Source organism: Arvicanthis niloticus, chromosome 21 (assembly GCF_011762505.2).
Source record: "Arvicanthis niloticus isolate mArvNil1 chromosome 21, mArvNil1.pat.X, whole genome shotgun sequence".
Taxonomy (NCBI): domain Eukaryota; kingdom Metazoa; phylum Chordata; class Mammalia; order Rodentia; family Muridae; genus Arvicanthis; species Arvicanthis niloticus.
In genome coordinates this window covers 43510007-43530483 of record NC_047678.1, presented here as the reverse complement: position 1 = coordinate 43530483, position 20477 = coordinate 43510007, and the positions used below count along the sequence as shown (strand labels likewise).

Below are 20477 nucleotides of genomic sequence, written 5' to 3'. Positions count from 1 at the left end.
ACCATACTAGAGTCAACAAGGACCCAACGCTGCTAGTATTTCTGTTTTGTTGCATTTCCCCTAATAAATGCTGTTCCAGAATATCTACTATGTGCGTTATTAACATGGACACATCTACCACACTGGAGAGTTCCTTGTGCCCTAACCTTATGTCACCTCCTTTGCTCCTTTCAACAATCCTCCTGGGAACCAAGTGAATGCTATTATTATCCTCCACTTTAGGTAGGAAAAGCAAAGCACAGAGACACTCAATTATTTGGTTTAAGGCCACACATCTAATAACTTATCCTAAACCATGCAGTGTGAGCCTAGAGTCCAAGTCCTTAGCTCCTCTTCTCGACTAATGTGGTTTGAAAGTGCAATGTCCCCCCAAGACCCTGTGTTTGCACACTTGGTTTGCACACTTGGTCCCTGGCTGGTGGTGCCATTTCGGAAGGTTGTGGAAGCTTTAGGAGGTAGAGCTTTGCTGACACCGAGGTTCTAGAGGCTAGCCCCATTTCCAGTCCACTCTCTGCTTCCTAACTACAGATGCATCGTGACATTCCTCACATTCCTGACAGTCTGCCATGTGCCATGCCGTGATGGACTGTATCCCCTCAGACTGTAAGCCACGCAAACTTTTCCTCCCTTAGAGTGCTGCTGGTTAGGTGTTTGGCATCTGCCCTCCTGGGGTACTCACATCTTCCTCTGAGATTCTGGATGCCTGCTCCTTTATCTGTTGGTGCCACCATTTCTCCACATCCTTCCTTGTCTGCAGTGTGTACTCCTTCGTCCACTTCCCGGTGGCACTGTAGATACTTCTGGAACACCCTGGAATTAGTCTTTCCCACAGGATGACAGGTGTCCCATTAACTAGCTGCCTTTTCAGAGGCGAGACGTAAAAACTCAGCCTCTGACAAGCTGACGCCATTCTTCAGGAGGGAAGACCCTAGAAAAGAGGGCAAAAAAAAAACCATGATATGCACCATCCAGAATCTCTCAAGATTGGTCTTTCTGATTGACACAGCTCAGCATTTACTGTCTGTTCACAGGATTTCTCTTCTTCTTTTGGTAATTACTTCCTAACAGAACATTTTGGAAGCTCTATTGAATTAGATACAAACTTTTTATTAGAAAATATAAAGGTGGGCTGGAGAGATGGCTCAGCGGTTAAGAACACTGACTGCTCTTCCAGAGGTCCTGAGTTCAATTCCCAGTAACTACATGGTAACTCGCAACCATGTGTAATGGAATCTGATGCTCTCTTCTGGTGCACCTGAAGACAACAACAGTGTACTCACATATATAAAATAAATAAATCTTTACACACACAAAAAAAGAAAACATAAAGGTAATCCGTGCCCCAAACACCAAATATACAAAACCCTCACAGAAAAAAGAAGGGCACCAAAGGCCGGTTACTGCACACCCTTCCAGCAGCACAGGAGGCAATGGAGTCCTCCCTCCAGTTTGTCTAGCACATCCACTGCGGTCTCTCTAAACTCCAGAAGAATTCTGAGCACACCTTGGCTTAGCTGTGTGCTCTGATGCCACAAAAGGGATCTGAACACAGGTCTCCCAGAAGAACCAGAAATTCTGAACAAAATTAACATTTCTCGTGTGTGTGTGTGTGTGTGTGTGTGTGTATGGGTGTTATGAGTTCAACAGACTCTTATAGACTAAGTCAAGAAATAACCGTTATTTAGGAAACTATGTATTCACTTGTTTCTTCATCTGTCAAATATTTATTGAATGACATTAGGTTCACACACCCTTCCAAGTACTACAGACATAGCAAAGGAGTCCTGGGCTGGCTGTGTAAGACACAGAGCATATGCCTACCATGTGCAAAGCCCTGGATTCTATCCCCAGCAAAGCAAACTAAAGGCAAAGTGGCCTCTTTCACAGCAATTATATACACACAGAGAAGCAGGTGAGACACAGACAAACCTATGACATAACATGCACTGGGTCTGTTATAGAGCTCTTTGGATTACAACACTGTATGGATCCAGCAGGATAACCACGTGGAATTCAAATCTTAATGAAGATATTTCCCTGGTTTTCTCCTCAGATGAATGGCAGAAAAAGCCTTGATGAAGAATTTCCCTACTTTATCCCTTTTAAGGGGCTGAGATGAGATTCCATCAAATATCTAGAATGTGGCACTAAATAAACACCCTAAACGTTCTGCCTTATTGCATAACAGCAATGGAGAGGTAAAAGACAAGAGAGACATAAGAAAACCTGGCATTCTAAACTGGAATTTATCATCTGATTCTCCCGAAATCTTTTCCATATCTACTGGGGTTTGGCGATGTTACTTCCATGAAGGCCACGGATCAAAGGTTGTTGGGAGGGTTACTACAGGCTCTAAAGGAGTGCACACTCACAGAACATGGAACTGTGGCACTTGCTGCCACAAGTAGGCCCACACAAATTCTTGGCATACCAAGTCCTGTTATTCTTAACATCTCTTACTCTTTTGGGACTAGAATAAGTGACAGACTGGGAGGGAGGGAAATTCCCCTATCAGTTGGGTTTGGATATTTTAAAATAGGTCAATATGACTATATAGGAATTAGAATGAACTACACAAAGCTGGCTATTAGCAATTCTATATGGACAACTTTATTATATAAGAAAGGCAATTGCATTTCTTTTTAGGACTTAGACTAGTATATTATTAGAACTATCTATGAGTCAGGGATTTTATAGTTTTATTACTAAGTAAACATTCTGAAACCATGAAAAGCCAAAGACTATTAGCAGAAGATATTTGACATTTCTTTCCTAGATGGCATATAAGGAGGATATTCTGGACTATTCTGTTTCATAAATAAATAGTAATAGGAAAATAAAATACAAATTGACCTGAACTTCTGTTTGGGATTTGTTCCCCATCATGATGGATAAAGTGCCAAGGAGCACCCATCATCAGGAGCAATGTGAGTGCACAGGAAAATTCGCTGCTAGGTGAGCAAGATGCCTTCCTCTACACCAGGCTCTCTAATGACTTCTCCTTTGCTTAAACCAATGAACTAAAAACATTAAAATAGATGTAAGTATGTACAAGAATTTAAAGCTCATGATGGGTGCTGGCAAAGGCTCCTGCTACAAAACCTCACAACCCAACTCTGATCCCTAAGACGCACCTGGTGGAGAGGACCAACTCCTAAACTGTGTGTCCACTGGCTTTCGTATGTGGCCATGGCACACGTGTTCTCAGACAAATAAATAATGCAGTTAAAGTTCATAAAGAAAAACACATGCAGATTAGAGAGTAATAGGGAAGTGTCTCTGTGGCTTAGGCGGCTCAGTGGGCAAAGGGCTTGCTGCATAAACATGAAGATTTACATTCACATCCCCAGCACCCTTGTAAAAAGCCCACACATACAGTAGCACATGTGTTTGTATCCCCAGCGGGATGGGGGGGAACTTGTGGGAACAAGAGGACCCCTGGGGCTAGCTGACCAGCCAAGTTAGCCAATTACTGAGCTTCATTTTCAGTGAGAGACCCTGTCGCAGAAACTAATGTAGAGAGAGATAAAAGACTTCTAACACTGGGGGCTGGAGAGATGGCTCATTTTACAAGAATACTACAGCTCCTACAGAGAGCACTCACAGGGCAGCTCAAACAATCTATACCTCCAGTTACGGTATCTGATGTCTCCTGACCTCCAAGGGTTTCTGCACACATATGATACACAGACATACACTCAGGCACAAATACATATAAAATTCATTAAATAATATACATAAAATTAAATAAATATAATTTTTAAACACTAAACATTGGCCTCTGGGCTCCACATGTATGTGCTTGTATATGTACACATATATGTACATCCAAATAAAAATAACAGTATATCACTATATAGCCCAGGATTGGCCTCTAATTCTCTATTTTTGTGCCTCAGCCTCCTCAGAGCTGGGATTACATGTGCACCACCACAGCCAGCTCTGAAAGTGACCAATTGTTCAATGTATTTGAGAAAAATTTAAATTAGAGCTCCAAGACAAACCATAAGCTGGCATAAATCCCACAGTTTTGGAGGGATGTGAGCATCTGAGACAGGGTTTCATCTAGTTCAGGCTAGCTTTGAACTAGCACTGCAGACAAGGATGACCTTGAACTCCCGACCTCCCTGCTTCTGTCTACCAAATGTTATGCTTACAGGCACCACACACTGTCAAACTTAGCTAATAAGAATCGTTTTAAGTGACACAATAATCAAGCTTACTCCAAAACCATAAAATATCTGTATACCAAAAATGTCTAAGTTGGTGGGGTGAAACAGATGGTAATCTCAGCACTCAGGAGGCTGTGAGAAGACGACGATCTTAAGTCCAAGGTCAGCCTGAGCTACACAGGTACACCATGAGACCCTGTCTTAAAGAAAAGAAAGAAAAAATACGAACAAATTTCTAAAGAGTAAACAATTTGCTGAAGGAAATTATTTGTCCCAAACTACAATGACAAATGTCTATACAACTCCATAAGAGTTCGATTATAAGAAAAGAACCCCCAAAACATGTTTAAAATAGGCAAAGGTATAGGCATGGAAGTATAACTCGGTGGTAGAGCACTTGCTTAGTGAGGGACCTGAGAAATGGGCCCAAAATGATGATCATAAATAGAGACACCTAGAGCGATAATAGGAAAAAGGTGACGAACAAGAACATTAGGGAGAAGCACACAAAGGCATCCATATATTCCCAAAAGAGTACGCAAGAAACTAGTTAGAGGCAGGAGGATTAGGAGTTCAAGGCCAGCTTTATAAAATCCAGTTTAAAAAAAAAAAAAAAAAAAGTCAAACAGGAGGGACGGAAGGAAACCACCTTCTCTGTACGCGGTGCGCCTGTCAGATCCAGGCGACTTCTGAATACCTGCAGGTTCTAATTAATACTGTGGGTCCCCCAAAGATGTACTATTGATGGTCATTTTCTGGGTCCAAACCCCCAACCCCGGAGCGAAGATCCAGGCACTCAGGGCAGGCGAGTAGTAGAGGAGAATTCAAATACAAAGCCATGTGAAGAAACGTGTTCTCCGAGCACGAGTCCGGAACTGTCAACAGGGTCCATGACTGAAAAAGCCTACAGACTAGAATCTCGGAGCTTTTCCCGGTTTGGAAAACAGCGAGGTCCCGGGACTCCGGGGCCTGTCCGCACCTTCAACTCCTGGGGCTAAGCGGGGGCCTGTCTCTCGTCCTCCTAAGCCCCAGTAGGGACTTTCTGTGCACAGGCTCTGGCCAGCTGCTCCCTTCTGCCTCGTTCCCCAAGCATTACACGAACAAGACCAGGCCAGTCACTATGGGCGCCGCCATGTTGGCAAAACAACAACTTTATCGGCAGCGGAGGCGGCGGACACAGACAGAAGAGGCGGAGCCAAGGAGGAAAGGCAAGGTGCCTGAGCGACGGCGCTGACTCCGCCCCTAGACTGTTCTCGCCCGGGGCTGGCCCCGCCCAGGCCTCGCCCTCTACGCCGCCTCTGCACACTTGAACAAATTCTACTTACCTGGAAGTCACGGTCTTACAATTAGAACAGAAACGGGAAATACTAAAGGATGAAGATGACAGGTGGTAAAAAGAGCTCTGGGGTGGTTCAAGGCCAGGGTTTGAATCTCAGCGCCGCAGAAGCTGCCTACTGGGCTGGTTTGTCCGACTTTGTGATCCATTATGGGCCTGATGGGGGTTGAAGCACTTTTCATCTACCATATCAGATGATCTTCTAACCCCAGGAGGAGAATTACCTAGCCCAGAGTAGAGTAGGAACAAAATGTACTGACAGTTAGGAAAGCAAGCTGTCTGACCACCTTCCTTATATGGGGTTAATGTGCCCCATCGCCCTGCATACACCGGAGCGAGTGCTTCTTCTTGCCTGTAATAAATCAAGGAATTGCAAAGGAACAATGGTGTAATTACGCTCTATTTTTTTAAAGAAAGAATCTTGAAGGACACATGGGAGACGTCCCGGATACTGAGATTTGTTAATAGTGCAAAATGGTTGATATCCAGTACAGCAGAAAACAATGTCTGAGTGCCATCTTTTCCTACAGGGCTGAAATCAACTGTACCTTCACACACAATCCATCCAGTCACTGATATTCTCCATCCTAGTTTCTGTCCTTACACAGATCACTGCAGTCCATAAGGGGACCAGCAGGGGTGTACACTCCTACAAAATAAAACTTCATTCCGAGTACCACCCAGGAAACATAGAAAGCTTTTGTCCATTTCCAAGACTTTAAAACAAAAACAAACAAACAAACAAACAAACAAACAAAACAGTTTTCTGATAGTTTAAAGCTCAAAACACCGTGTTGTTCTAGACCAGTATCAAACCTCGCCTGGAAACCAGTTTTGTGACACCATTGCCCTGGCATATTTTGCACTAGTGCAGTGGAAACTGCACTAGCTTCCCACCCCCACCCCTCAGAAGTACCCTCCTTCAATTCCAACTGACTCTCCCCAAACTCCCTCCACACAACCCCCTCCATCCTCACCCACCCCCAACCCCCCCATAAAGTCTATCCTATATCTTCCCTCCCAGGTAGGTTCCTATGTCTCCCCAGACCCCTCTTTTTTATATAACCTATAGGTTGTTTCTATAGATTGTAGCCTGATTATCATTTACTTAATGGCCAAGATTCCCTTATAGGTAAAAATATATACCATATTTATCTTTCAGATTCTGGGTTACATCACTCAGGGTGATTATTCTTTTCTAGTTCCATCCATTTGCCTGCAAATTTCATGATGTCATTTTTTTTTTTTTTTTAACAGCAAAGTAACACTCCATTGTAAAAATGCACCACATTTTCTTTATCCATTCTTCTGTTGAGGGACATATCAGTTGTTTCCAGTTTCTGGCTATTATGAATAAAGCAACAATGAACATGGTTGAGTTTTATAAAGGGTTATACACATGGATATATTTGCATTCTTCTATATGCAGATATCCAGTTTGACAAGAATCATTTGTTGAAGATGCTATCTTTCTTTCCATTGTGTATTTCTGGCTTCTTTATCAAAAATCAGGTGTCCATAAGTATATGAAGTTATGTCTGGATCTTCTATTTGATTCCATTGATCAATATGTCTGTTTTATGCCTTAAAATTGAGAATTGTGGGACATCTAGCAGTTCTTTTATTGTTCAGAATTGTCTTAGCGATCCTGTTTGTTTGTTTGTTTTTCTATATGAGTTTGAGAATTGTCCTTTCAATGTCTGTAAAGAATTGTGTTAGAATTTGATAGGGATTACATTGAATCTGTAGGTTGCTTTTGGTAGGATGGCCATTTTTACTATGTTAATCCTACCAATCCTTGAGCATGGGAGATCTTTCCATCTTCTGATGTCATCTTCAATTTCTTTCTTCAGAGAATTGGAATTTTTATCATACACATCTCTTGCTTGCTTAGTTAGATTACCCCATGGTATTTTACATTATTTGAGGCTATTGTGAAAGATGTTACTTCCTTGATTTCTTTCCTAATTCATTTGTCATTTACATATGGAAGAAATACTGATTATTTTTAAGTTAATCTTGTTTCTAGCCACTTTGCTGAAAGTGTTTATCAGCTGTAGGGAGTTTCCTGGTGCGAGGGGGTGGGGGTGGGGGCTCAAAATATCAGCAAATAACGACACTTAGACTTGTTCCTTTCCAAAGTGCATCCCCTTGATCTCTTTCAGTTGTCTTATTGCTCTAGTTAACACTTTGAGTACTGTATTGAAATGATCTGGAGAGGGTGGACAGCCTTGTCTTGTTCCTGATTTTAGTGGACTTTCATTGAGTATATCTCCATTTCATTTGTTGTTGGCTATCAGTCTGCTGTGTGTTGGCTTAATTATGTTCAGGTTATGTCCCTTGTATCCCTGATCTATCCAAGACGTTTATCATGAAGGGGTATTGGATTTGGTCAAAGGCTTTTCCTTCATCTAATGAGATTATCATATGGGTTGTTTTTTCTTGCTTTGTTTATATGGTAGATTATATTTACTGATTTTTGTATTTTGAGCCATCCAAGCATCTCTAAGATGAAGCCTACTTGATAATGGTGGGTGATGTTTTGGATGTGTTTCTGGATTCCGTTTTCAAGTATTTTATTGAGTATTTTTGCATCTATGTTCATAAGGGAAATTAGTCTGTGTCTTTCTTTGTTGATTGTGTGTCATTTGGATATCAGGGTAATTGCAACTTCATAAAATGAATTGGTCAATGTTCTTCTGTTTCTATTTTGTGGAATAATTTGGGGAGTATTGGCATTAACTCTTCTTTAAAAGTATAGTAGAATTCTGTGCAAAAGCCATCTGTCCAGGACCTTTTCGGTTGCAAGCCTTTTAATGTCTGCTTCTATTTCACCAGGGTTATAGGTCTATTTAAATTGTTTATTGGATCTTGATTTAACTTAGGTAAGTGGTACCTATCAAGAAAAGTATCCATTTCTTATATATTTTCCAGTTTGGTAGAGTACAGATTTTTAAAGTAGATATAATTCTTTGGATCTCCTTTGTGTCTGTTTTTATGTCCCCTTTTTCATTTCTGATTTTATTAATTTGGATATTCTTTTTTTGTTTTTTTTTTTTTAAGTTAGGATAGAGATTTGTCTATCTTGTTGATTTTCTCAAAGAAACAACTCTCCCTTTCATTGATTCTTTGTACTGTTCCCTTTGTTTCTATTTTACTGATTTTAGACCTCAGTTTCCTGCCATATACTTTTTTGGGTGTGCTGTTAAGTTGCTAGTATGAGATCTCTCCAGTCTTTTTATGTAGGCACTTAGTGCTATGAACATCCTTTTTAACATTGTGTCCCATAAGTTTGGGTATGTTGTGCCTTCATTTTCATTGAATTCTAGAAAGACTTTACTTTATTTCTGTATTGACCCCATTTTTCGTTCAGTGGAGAGTTGTCCAGTTTCCACAAGTTTGCAAGCTTTCTGTTGTTTCTGTCGTTGTTGATATCCAGCTTTAATTCATGATGGTCTGATAAGATGCAGGGAGTTATTTTAATTTTCTTGGATCTATTGAAACTTGCTTTATATCTGAATATGTGGTCAGCTTTGTAGAGTGTTCCTTGAGGTGCAGAGTAGAAAGGAATATTGTTCTGTGTTTGAGTGAAATGTTCTGTAAATATCTATTAGGTCTATTTGGTTTATACTGTCTGTTAAGCTCAGCATTTCTCTGTTTGGTCTTTGCCTGGATGACCTGTCCACTGGTGAGAATAGTGTATTGAAGTCTCCTACTATCATTGTGTGAGGGTCAATATGTGGTTTACGCTGTAGTAGTGTCTCTTTTACAAACTTGGGTGCCCTTGTGTTTGGGGCATAAATGCTAAGAATTGAAATGTCGTCTTAGTGGATTCTCCCTTTTGTAAATATGTAGTACCCTTCCCTGTATCTTTTAATTAGTTTTGGTTTGGAGTCTGTTTTGTTAGATATGAAGATAGCTAATTTTCTTGGATCTATTGAAACTTGCTTTATATCTGAATATGTGGTCAGCTTTGTAGAGTGTTCCTTGAGGTGCAGAGACAGATTGCCCTGGATAGTTTTGATTTTTTTTTATGCTAGTGTCTGGTGTCTGGGTTTGGAATTATAGGCCTAGGTGCTGCCTTCTAGATTTGTCTTTGTTGGGTGAGTGTTTTTTTTCTTGGTTTCTGTTTTGTTTTTAGCTACAGCTGGGGATGAGACTAAGAGGACTGGATCCCTGGAGTAGTAAAAGAGGTGTGGGTCTGCCTTCAGCCTACTTGTCTGGAGAGGAGAGGCCCTTGGGTTAGCAGGGGGTGCCTCCTGGAGCTGGAGTCTGAACAAAGCAACAGGTAGGGAAGGCTGCAGCTGGTGGTCTGATGCAGTGCTAGGGAGGGGACTGGAGGACTTGGTCTAAGGGAAGGGGGGAGGGGGAGGGAGGAAGAGGAGGAGGGGGATAAGGAGGGGGATGAGGAAGGAGATGAGGAGGGGGAGGAGAAAGGGGAGGAGGAGGAGGGTAAGGAGGGGGAAAAGGAGGGGGATGAGGAAGGGGATGAGGAGGGGGAGGAGAAAGGGGAAGAGGAGGGGGGTAAGGAGGGAGAAGAGGAGGGGGAGGAGGAGGGGGAGGAGGAGGTCTCTGGGCAGCCTACCTTGAACCCATCACTCTTAATGCCTGCATCCATATATAACCACCAGAGTGCCTTTCCTCCATACATGAACATATAACCTCCATCCTTATTTTGGTTCAAAGTCTCCCTGTCCTCTTATGAAGTAAAGTTAACATTGACATTTTTAGAAGATTATTTCAAGTGGAATTTTCCTAAAAGTCATTTGCTTTTCTGAAAAGTAACTATTTTTACATCAAAGACAGTAGCATGAAAGTAAATCCTTTCACTTTTAAAGATCATGCTGCAAAGATGCATTATTAAGTAAAAGACAAGTTGTTTGCTGTGTAGAGTGTGCTACATCTTTTTTCTTTTTCTTTCCTTCTTCTCCTTCTTCTTCAGAAAAGGAAGTCAGGCACTGTAATATATGCTTGTATTTCAAAAATATCTGATGTTGAGGCAGGAGGAATACTAAGCCAGAAGTGGTGGTACATACCAGTAATTCCAAATACTTGGGAAGCTGAGGCAGGAGGACAGCACATTCAAGGCTGCCTGACAACTGAATGAGCCCCTCTCAGAACAAAAAGTGAAAAGATGGCCTTTGCTTTTCTCCCACGGTCCCAAGGTTGATGTGATGAACTGCATGCATATGTATTTTATCGAAGATTAGAAAACAAAAGAGCTTCTTTCTCCAGCCTCCATAGGGAATGATTCCCTGTGGCTAAATAAAAACTAGAGAAATCCATTAGTCCTCTCTCTGCCTTCCTGTTGGTTCCCACAGGCCCAGGCCAGGTGGAGTCATTCATCTCAAAGTTCTACATCAGCAAGCTGAAGTGAAGCTCTTTAGTTAACCTGAGACTAGAGAGGGGATGGGCAGGTTTCCCAACAGGCCCAGGGAAATTGATCTGATAATAAAGTTCCTTCTATCTGCTTTAATCGTCACACAAAAGGAGTAACTTGGAATCTCCCAGTGTTAACTAATCCATTCTTTCCTTGTGCCTTTCTGACTCTGACTCCTGCCTTGCTAGGAAAGAAGCTTGGAAATGACTAACTTCCTTTTGTTCTTGTTTCTCCCCTCTTTTGCCTGGGTATATAAAACAGCCTGTCTCCTGTTCTGCTTCTTATCAGAATCCTGATTCAACACAGCACCTCATTTCCCAGCATTCCATGAAAATTAGGAAATGGAAATTAATAAGGGAACTAGATTTACTGCTCAGCCAGGAGCAGGTTGCTTCTAATGTCTCCCCACCACGCCTAAAGAGAGTGTACAGAAATCCACGGGGCAGAGGCCAGGAGATACGTAAACTGAGTTGTGAGATAGTTGTCTCAAAGGGAATAAAAGAAATGGATTATTCTGGAGCCAAATATGGATGACCACACCAGAGAACACAGACTCGGGTTATTCTCAAAATCACATTCCAACACAGTAACAATTATGAAGTTTCTATAGCAACAGGACAAGTTATAAACCAATTGTTACAAAATATAACGCAGCAAGTGGAAGTACCTTTGGTGGGTGTAGGAAGCCATGGTCAGTGGTTCCATTCCAAGATGGCGCTGGCCTCGTGTCTTCCCACTGATAAACAATTATCTGCGCAGCTGCAAAGGCAGAAAGCCTGCCAAGTCACTGGCCAATCCCAAGGCGTAATATTGGGTGATGAGTGAACAGTCAATCAGAAGTGAACACGTCACTCTAGGGCGTATTTAAGCGGTGCCGCTTCCGGCTTTTTCCATCTTTCCGCTTTACCGTTACAAGAAGTAAATCCTCGTCTGCAGTGATACCCGATTATTGTCTCTGTGTCCTTATTCGCGGGCGAAAAGGGGCTCGGGAGGTGCGCGGAACAGGTGGGCCCATGCCAAGGTACACCACTGAGAAACTATGCCATGCAACAGATCTGGTGTAAAAGTGGTTTACTGAGAAAGGGGAGAGGAGTGAGGACCTGGGGGAAGGATAGAGGCAGACAAGTGGACATGTAGACAGGCAGACAGACAGACAGACAGACAGACAGGGAACAGAGAGTCATGAGAGCAAAGAGAGAGGGCAGAGCGGGGAGAGCACACAGAAAACAGAGAGAGAGCTGGGGTGGTGTGCCCTCCTTTTGTCCAATGCCCACACCTGGCACACCTGGTGTCTGCAGCAGGTCATGATGTAAGCAGCTGTCAGATCCCTGAGAGCAGGCCAGTGGAATTGCCTGCACACTAACACCAAGACAATTTTCAAACACATCAGAAGAGGAGGTTACAGTAAAACAGGAAACCTGCTATAGGCCTCAGTTGTTACCTGATGATGGAGTTAATATACCACCCCCCCCCCCCCCGCACATAGTGTATTATCAATGATTAATTGCTAGGCCAGCTGCACCGGGCTATGTAAATGTTTGCCACTTCCTCACCTGCCCCAAAAGAAAGGCAAGATGCCATGGGGTAGGTTGGGTAGGTCACATAGCCCCCAATGCCACCTAGATGAGTAAGGAGTGTGGCTTTTTGCATAATAAAGCTGGCAACTGGAGCTGGGGCAGAAGACAGACACCTGAGACAGAATGGGAGCAAGGCAGGGAGGTAGAGTAGTGAGAGCCACATGGAGAGACGCAATTGCTAGCTGAGGGACTGCCCCAGAAAACAGGCGAAGCCTTATACTACACAGATATCATTGTGTCTTTATTATTAAATTCCAAGCATTGCTGGACCCAAAGATCCAAAACCAGGGGATGCTCTCTTGCAGAAACACTCACAGACAAGGGATTCACTGCAAAAACATGAGGTTTAATGATAATAACCAGTGCACTGGGGCTCCCTTGAACGTAGGCAAGAGGAAACCCAGAGCCAAAGCCAGGGGCAGTTTTTATACAGAGTTCACGAGGGCACTTGAGTGAGGGTCTCCCCAGAGAGGGAATCTTCAGTTCCAGACACCACACCCCTCCTGCCCCCCCCCATGTCACATGGCTTTCTGGATCCACATTGTCCCCTTTTTGTTTTATAAAGAGGAGGTGTTATCATAGTCATCAGCCTTATGCTGGGGATGGTATTGAACCAGAACCTGATTGGCTCCTGTAAAAGGGTAGAAACCTATAGGAGTGTGAGTCTCCACACCCTTGTGGATCTTTGGCCTATTTGGTTCACAGGGCAAAAGGAGCAGAAACGTCCAGCGGGGGTTTGGAAGCTCTGTGAGAACAAACAGTGAATGGCCACACTGAGACCAGCTATCAGGAGGCAGATCAAATTTACTTAGGGTGATTCAAGGCCTCTAAAGTGTAGGGGGACCGAGAATAGGGACATGCAGGATGGGCAAAGGTCACTGGCTGTGGGGGCTCAGGGTACCTCGAAGGCCTTATTAGCATGGGGAAGCATTTCAGGAATCTCAGGTGCTGGCTGAACAGGTTTTATCAGAGAAAGGAAATTGATCCTGTAATCTAATTGAGACTACATGACATTCCTCAGGTGGAGACATTTGTGGGGCTTAGAATTCCCCCAGACAAGGTCAGAGAAGGAGAAACCCCACTAATGAAGGGAGTCTCCCATCTTGCCCTGAGCCCAGAGGCTATCTGGTCATGGTGGACTTCGAACTTAATTAGCAGAGTTTATAAGAGCAGAGGGAAAAGTGGATTGGCATCTAATTTGACAAAGGATCTTGATAACCAGGAAAGTAAATTAACCACATGTACATTGTCTGAAGAAAGATTAAAGGGCCTATTGGCTTCCTTTAGGGCTAAGTAGATATAGCATATAGTTCCTAATATTGGGGGCAGCGATGGGGCAACTTGAATGGAATAATGGGGGATCCACCCCAGGGGAGTAGTATATTATTGCCACACGCCTCCTCTTCCCCTCATCAGTAAATATTGAGGGAGCCCTCCTGATGAGCTTCTGAAGACCTCAGCTCACACAGTACCAGGAGGGAAGACTGCCTGGGCTTCATATTGTCTCCATTATCTTTGGTGTGCATGATATGAGGAGGAGGGGTCTTGTTCCATGGCACTCCTGTGGAGATCAGAAGAAAACTTTGTGGAATCAGTTTGCTCCTTTTACCTCTATATGGGTTTTGAGGCTCAAACTCAGGCCATCTTGCCTCGTATAGTTATTTTCATCCAAAGAAGTTTTCTTTAGAAAATTAGATTATTGTGGGGCTTAAGAGAGGCACTGTACAGGTGAACAGATTAGAAAAGAATGCTGATAGACAAAAACATAGATTGGGAAAAGTCAAAGGAATTCTTACTAAACATAGACCACAAAGAGGTGGAGACATGGTTTGACTGTAACCATGAATCACCAGCATGCTTATCAGATTGTCTAAGAAAAAAGAGTGGAGTTCTTTGAGGTGCTTTGATCAGTCAGCACTGTTAAAATTCATGACTCATCCAGTGAGAGGCTTAAACCAGAGCCAAGGTTCTTTTGACTCAAGGGACAGCCATTTTTCAAAATTCATAGGATTATCACATTTCCCATAATGGAAGAAGCTTCCACACAGTAGAAATGGGAGAAATACCTTTTTCTTCCAGTGTTTAAGATATTTGATCACTTTACTCCAATAGTTCCATGAATACCATAGCATTCAGGCTTTGTTGCAGGGGTTAGGTACACAATGATAACTGGACAGAGACTCCTCCAGACAGTCTCTACCCTTGCCTTCTCAGTTCCTCTCTTACCTGGGTGTTCCTGCCTCTCCCTCTGTCTTTTGTCTCTGTTGTCTTCCATATTATGGAGCCTGGTCTTCTCCCTCCCTGTCTCTCTCCTTCCTCCTCATCTCCATCTAGAACCAGAATGGGAAACTTGCTAAGATTGCCATGAAAGGACTTGTGAGATCAAGTTCTGCCTGAAACCCGCATTGTTCCTTGAGTTCCCATGCACAGGAGCAAATTATTGTATACTCTTGATTATTTAAGCCACAATCTCAAGTTTTCTGTTCATTGTAGTAAAACCATCTTCTATCCTCACATATTTAACTGACATAAACTTTCCATCTTTCTCATCTTTCCACATAAAAGTCATGTTGTCTGTTCTCTTAAGCATCTCCCATGTTCCTCCATAGCACCATGTACCTGTTATAATCCTCCAGTCTAGGTGCTCCTTCCCTCCCTCGACTCTTCCAACAGTCTCAAGTCTTTATTACTATTATGTTTATTTATTATTTGTATCAGGGGGTGCTCCACTATGGTATGTGTGTGGTAGCCAGAGGACAACTTTTGGGAGTTAGTTTTTCCCTTCCACCATGTGTGTCCTAGAAATCAAACTCAGGTGGTTAGGTTTGGCAACAACTGTTTTAACCCATCTTACTGGCCTTTGTTCTATATTTTTTTGAGACAGAATCTCATCATGTAGCCCAGAGTCTTCTAGAACTCACTCGATTCTCCAGCCTCTGCCTTCTGAGCACTGTGATTACAAGCATGTGACATCACATCAGCTGAGTATGTTCTTTTTGCATAGAGAATACAAAATAGATTACTGCTAATCACAGAGTCTGCATTTGTGACTCTATTTGCTAACGTTGATGAGTGACTCCAAAATTGACAGTATGGAGAAGAATTTTAATCCAGCAAAATAGCTACTCTGGCAAGGGATCATATCAAAAGACTTTCCAGGTCTTTGCAATCTAGCTGGAACAACACATCTTTAATTCCTCTTGCTGGAATATAGACACACCTGTATTGTACACCTTTAATCCCAAACAATGATGTCTAATTGAAGGGCAGACAAAGTGACAAATCAAACAAAGATTTGACAGAATGAGTCAGGATATACCCAACTTTCATAAGAACAGAGAGGAAAGATAGGCTATGAGAGAATGAGAGAGAGATGCAGGTGAAGACAAAATGAGTCAGAAAATGAGAGGGAGCCAGAAAATTAGAACAGATTGCCAGAGTTAGTTTGAGGCCAAGCAGAGCAATTCAGTCAAAAGCCAAAAGAAGCCAGTTTGAATCAATCAGCCAGCCAGAGTTCAGCAAGAGCTAGAAAGAGTGAGCTTATCCAGTAGTAAGCCTCCAAGATGACAATTGCATCTGGTGAATAAAAGTTTACAGTTATAAGAATATTCATGTTTCTTTTGAGGTCATTAATAGACATACACAAAAAGATAGCAAAAAGAAAAGAAAAAACCCACATATACTTCAGATTCACATTCTTAATTGAAATGCTGTCAGACCAATATATAAAGATCCTGCAGGTACACACCTTGGACTTAAGACCCATCTGGTGCTACCCACTAGCCCATTACCAGGCCCACCTGGTGATCAAAAGTGGACATCTGTACCTGAGTGATCCCAGCCATGTTGTGTATCCAGCTCTTGAACAGCACACTGGGTTCCCAGCAGCTCTCAAACACAGAGGTAGATATCCTAAGTCGTGTCACAGCAAGTCACTGAATTGTAGAGGAGGTTAGACTGAAGGAGTAGCTGAACCATTGGAGAGCAACCAAGCCAGGGAGAAGTAATGTGAAAACAGATGATAGGAGAGAGTGAAGAGATGACTCAAGCAGAGTAAAAGGGTATGTGGAGTCACAGAAGAGAACCAGAGCACAGGTCACCAGAAGCCTTCCAGAGAAATGCCAAGTCATAGGACCAAGGTCTTAGACCACAGGCTGGGATCTGACAACACTGGCTGCTGCCAGGGGCTTGGGCTCCTAACACCCCAGGACATAACACTTGCAAGATTAGGTCTCCACGCCCCAGGCCTGCATGAGGATTCTAACACCTGTAGAGACGGTTCCTGTTACACCTGAGGCCTGCTATGACTTCTCCTTAGTAGAACAAATGGACCATAGCCATCTGATTGGGGACAGTGTGGCTACCACCATCATTTTGCAGAAACTGGGATACTTTGAGGAAACTGGAGCCCTGAGAGTCTATGAATATTGTTCAAGGATGCTGTCTTATGTAGGCTTTCTATAGCTATGATAAAAACATTATGACTAAAGGCAAATTAAGGAGAAAAGGGTTTGTTTGGTTTATAATTACACATCATAGTCCATCATTGAAGAAAGTCAAGCCAGGAACTCAAGGCAGGAATGTGAAGGCAGGAAGTGAAGCAAAGACCATGTAGAGTGCTGCTTCCTGGCTTGTTCTCCAAGGCTTGCTCAGCCTGCTTCTTCCCTCCCTCCCTCCCTTCCTCCCTCCCTCCCTCCCTCCCTCCCTCTCTCCCTTCCTCCCTTTCTCTCTGTCTCTCTCTCCCTTCCTTCCTTCTGTTAACTTTTTAAAAAATATTTATTTTATGTGTATGTTTGGCTGGCATGTACACATGTGCACCCCATGTATGCCTGGTACCAGTGAAGGCCAAAAGAAGGTGTTAATCCTCTGAAACTGCAGTTACAGATGGCTTTGAGCCACCATGTGAGTACTAGGAATTGACCCTGGGTGTGCTGCAAGAAAGAGCAACAAGTGCTCTAAATCACTGAGCCATCTCTCCAGCTCCAACTTAGTCGGCTTTCTTACACACCCCAGGACAACCTTTCCCGGAGTGGAACCAACCACAGTGGGCAGAGCCGTACCTCACCAATCACTATTAAGAAAATGCACCACAAGGGCTGGAGAAATGGCTCAGTGGTGAAGAGCACTGACTGCTCTTTCAGAGGTCCTGAGTTCAATTCCCAGCAACCACATGGTGGCTCACAACCATCTGTAATGGGATCTGATGCCCTCTTCTGCTATATCTGAAGACAGCTACAGTGTACTCATATACATAAAATAAATAAATAAATCTTTAAAAAAAAAAAAAAAGAAAAGAAAAGAAAAGAAAAGAAAAAAGAAAATGCACCACAAGCTGCCCAATGGGCCAGCCTTGTGGAAGTCATTTTCTTAATTGCGGTTCCGACTTTCCAAATGACTTCAGTTTGTGTCAAGTTGACATAAAACTAGCCAGCACAGCAGCACAGTTGTGAAATGCTTCAAGGTTTTCTGGGTCAAGCTCTTTCCCAGACTAAAGCCAGACTGCCTCTCTTTGTGTTTACTGCACAAATTTACTTGAAGAAAGAGAGTTAAATGTCTAAAAATGCAACAAGCGTGTCACCTGGTCATCACCCCCGTATAACTAGCGGTCCTCTCCACGGGCAAAAGGAAAGGTGCAAGGGTTGTTGGTTGCCTACTCTGAAGGTCATTGCTGTGGTCTCTTGTGGGAGATATTTAAAATGGCCAGCATTCAATCTGGCTTTTCTTAATCAGCCGCCATGTTCCCGACTAGCCTAGGCCTGCAGCCACAAGAGAAGGCAGCCATACCGCTGTTCTGTTCGCTGCTGCTCTGCTCAGGCCTTCCGCTCAGGCCGCCAGCTCAGGTGGCCAGAGACACCCGGCTCAGCCATCCACAAGACGCCAGTGTGAGAGATGGCTCTGCCAATCTTCCACGCTGTCTCTACAAGGTTGGGCTGAGCCCAGACCATCCCGCCATTCACACGGTACCCGGTATGAATGGGACTCTAATGCTTAATGATTAACCAAAGGCTTTTTATATGTTTGGTAATGCTCAATTAACAAGATGCCCATACAACCAGGGGTGTCTCCCAATTAGCTAACCTAAATATTAAGTTATCACCCGGGACTGCTCTCCATACCTGCATGGCTCTTCATCCTCCTACCTCTCTGCCCTCTCCCCTCCTCTTGCTTTTCCTCTTCCTCCCTTACTCCTCCCACCTTAGCTCCTCCTACAGTCTCAGCCTCAGCTGCTCCCCTTTACGATCCAAACGACCTTGATTCATTTGATTCATGTACTTCGCCCTGTGAGCACCAATAAAGTTTTAAATTGTATTTGTTTATTTATTCATGTGTGTGTGTGTATGTGTGTGTGTGTGTGTGTGTGTGTGTGTGTGTGTGTATTTGTGGGTCTACGCGAGTGTTTTTAAACAGCTCAGAAGCCAGAAGAGGGTGCTAGATCCCTTGTAGTGGTTCTCAACCGTCCCAATGCTGTGACCCTTTAATACAGTTTCTCATGCTGTGGTGACCCCCCCAACCATAAAATTATTCTTATTGCTACTTCATAACTGTAATTTTGCTGCTGTTATAAATCATAATGTAAATATCTGATATGCAGGATATCTGATATCTGACCACTGAGAAAAGGGGTCACGACCCACAGGGTTAGAGTCACAGGTGTCTATGAGCAGCCTGACTTGGGTCTTGGGATCTCAACTCTGGTCGTTCAGGACTGAGCAACAAGTCTTTTGACTGCTCAGCTATCTTGCCAGCCCCAATAAAATTTTAGTTATTCATTATTCAGCATCAACACACACACACACACACACACACACACACACACACACACACAAATCCCTATTCACTGTTACCTTTGCTCCTCGAGGAAGGGCTTGGGAATAGGATGGGCCATGCAGTACTTACTTGTCTATTACTGTAACAAAACACAATGACCAAAGACAACTTATAGAAGGAAGGGTTAACTTTTGGCTTACAATTTGGGAGTGACAAGAGTCCATCATCATCACTTCAGGAAAGCAGGCATGGTGGCAGGAATAGCTGGGAGCTCATATCTCCAACCTCAATCAGGAAACAGAGAGTATTCAAAATGATGCAAGTCTTTAAGCTCTTAAAACCCATCCCCCACTGACATACCTCCTTCAGCAAAACCACACTTCCCAGACCTACCCAAACAGGGCCACCAACTGGACACCAAGCTTTCAAGTACTTGACCCAAGGAGTCCCTTCTCATCCAAACTACCATAGGCCATTTTCACCTTGGTACTTGCTGACCTGTGGGCTAAGCCTGTCATACATGGGCCAAAAACTCAGGATCACCTTGTGTGAGAGGAGATACAGCTGAGAGCTTTTCTGGAAGTTGCTACCAAGCATCTGGGCTTTGAGCATCCTGGAGTGAGAGTCTTATTTTCCTAAGAGCCCAATAGTGCAAAGGATTCATTACCAAACATCATCTCCTTAATTAACTTTCAAAACGTCATATTTTTTTTCTCCGCAAAGCCTTATGATTCTCAAGTGCACATGAAAATATCCCACTTGGAATGACTCATACTGCAATTATACCTTGACACAGAGACAGACCTTCGGATTAAGTTTTTAATCTGTTCATTAAAAGAGAAGGAAAAAAATCCGTTCAAGTGCTTCAAATCTCCTTAGGCCTGTGATTGCTTCTAGAAAGAGATAATCTTATTTGAAGAAAGACTGAATTTATAAAATTGTGTTAGTTACATTTGGCCTAAAGATATTTACAATTTGTTATTATCAGGCTAAGAAGAATCTATGGACAACACACATTTATTTCCAAGTGCCTTAAATGTATCTTGCCCATATTTTGATGATTATCTGCAATTTATCCTCAATTTTAATAAACAAACTTAACTGAGCACCTGTAGAGCTACATTTTTGCCATTAATCAGGTATTTAGTCATACCATGTTTTGGGATCTCTTGTATTTTTATTACTTTATTATGACACAGTGTCAAAGACCCCTTTGACACAAGGGGTAAACTGAGGTAGGACGT

General features: G+C 43.0%; 1 protein-coding gene and 1 long non-coding RNA gene across 2 annotated transcripts in view; both read right to left on the bottom strand.

The window, feature by feature from the left end:
- Lars2 (leucyl-tRNA synthetase 2, mitochondrial) overlaps positions 1–5320 on the bottom strand; it is a 95725-nt gene extending 90405 nt beyond the window's left edge. The window contains exons 1-2 of the mRNA XM_034484298.2: positions 5152–5320; positions 680–928 (exon numbers count right to left, since the gene is read on the bottom strand). Coding sequence (XP_034340189.1) covers positions 680–910 — 231 coding nt within the window. The 5' untranslated portion in view covers positions 911–928; positions 5152–5320. The remainder of the gene's footprint in view (positions 1–679; positions 929–5151) is intronic.
- A 7431-nt stretch (positions 5321–12751) lies between these two features.
- On the bottom strand, positions 12752–19840 carry LOC143435333 (uncharacterized). The gene is made up of 4 exons (XR_013105542.1): positions 19777–19840; positions 19434–19518; positions 14692–14795; positions 12752–14026 (listed from the first exon to the last, which is right to left on the bottom strand). It is a non-coding gene; the product is annotated as an uncharacterized LOC143435333 (long non-coding RNA).
- Positions 19841–20477: the final 637 nt, after the last annotated feature.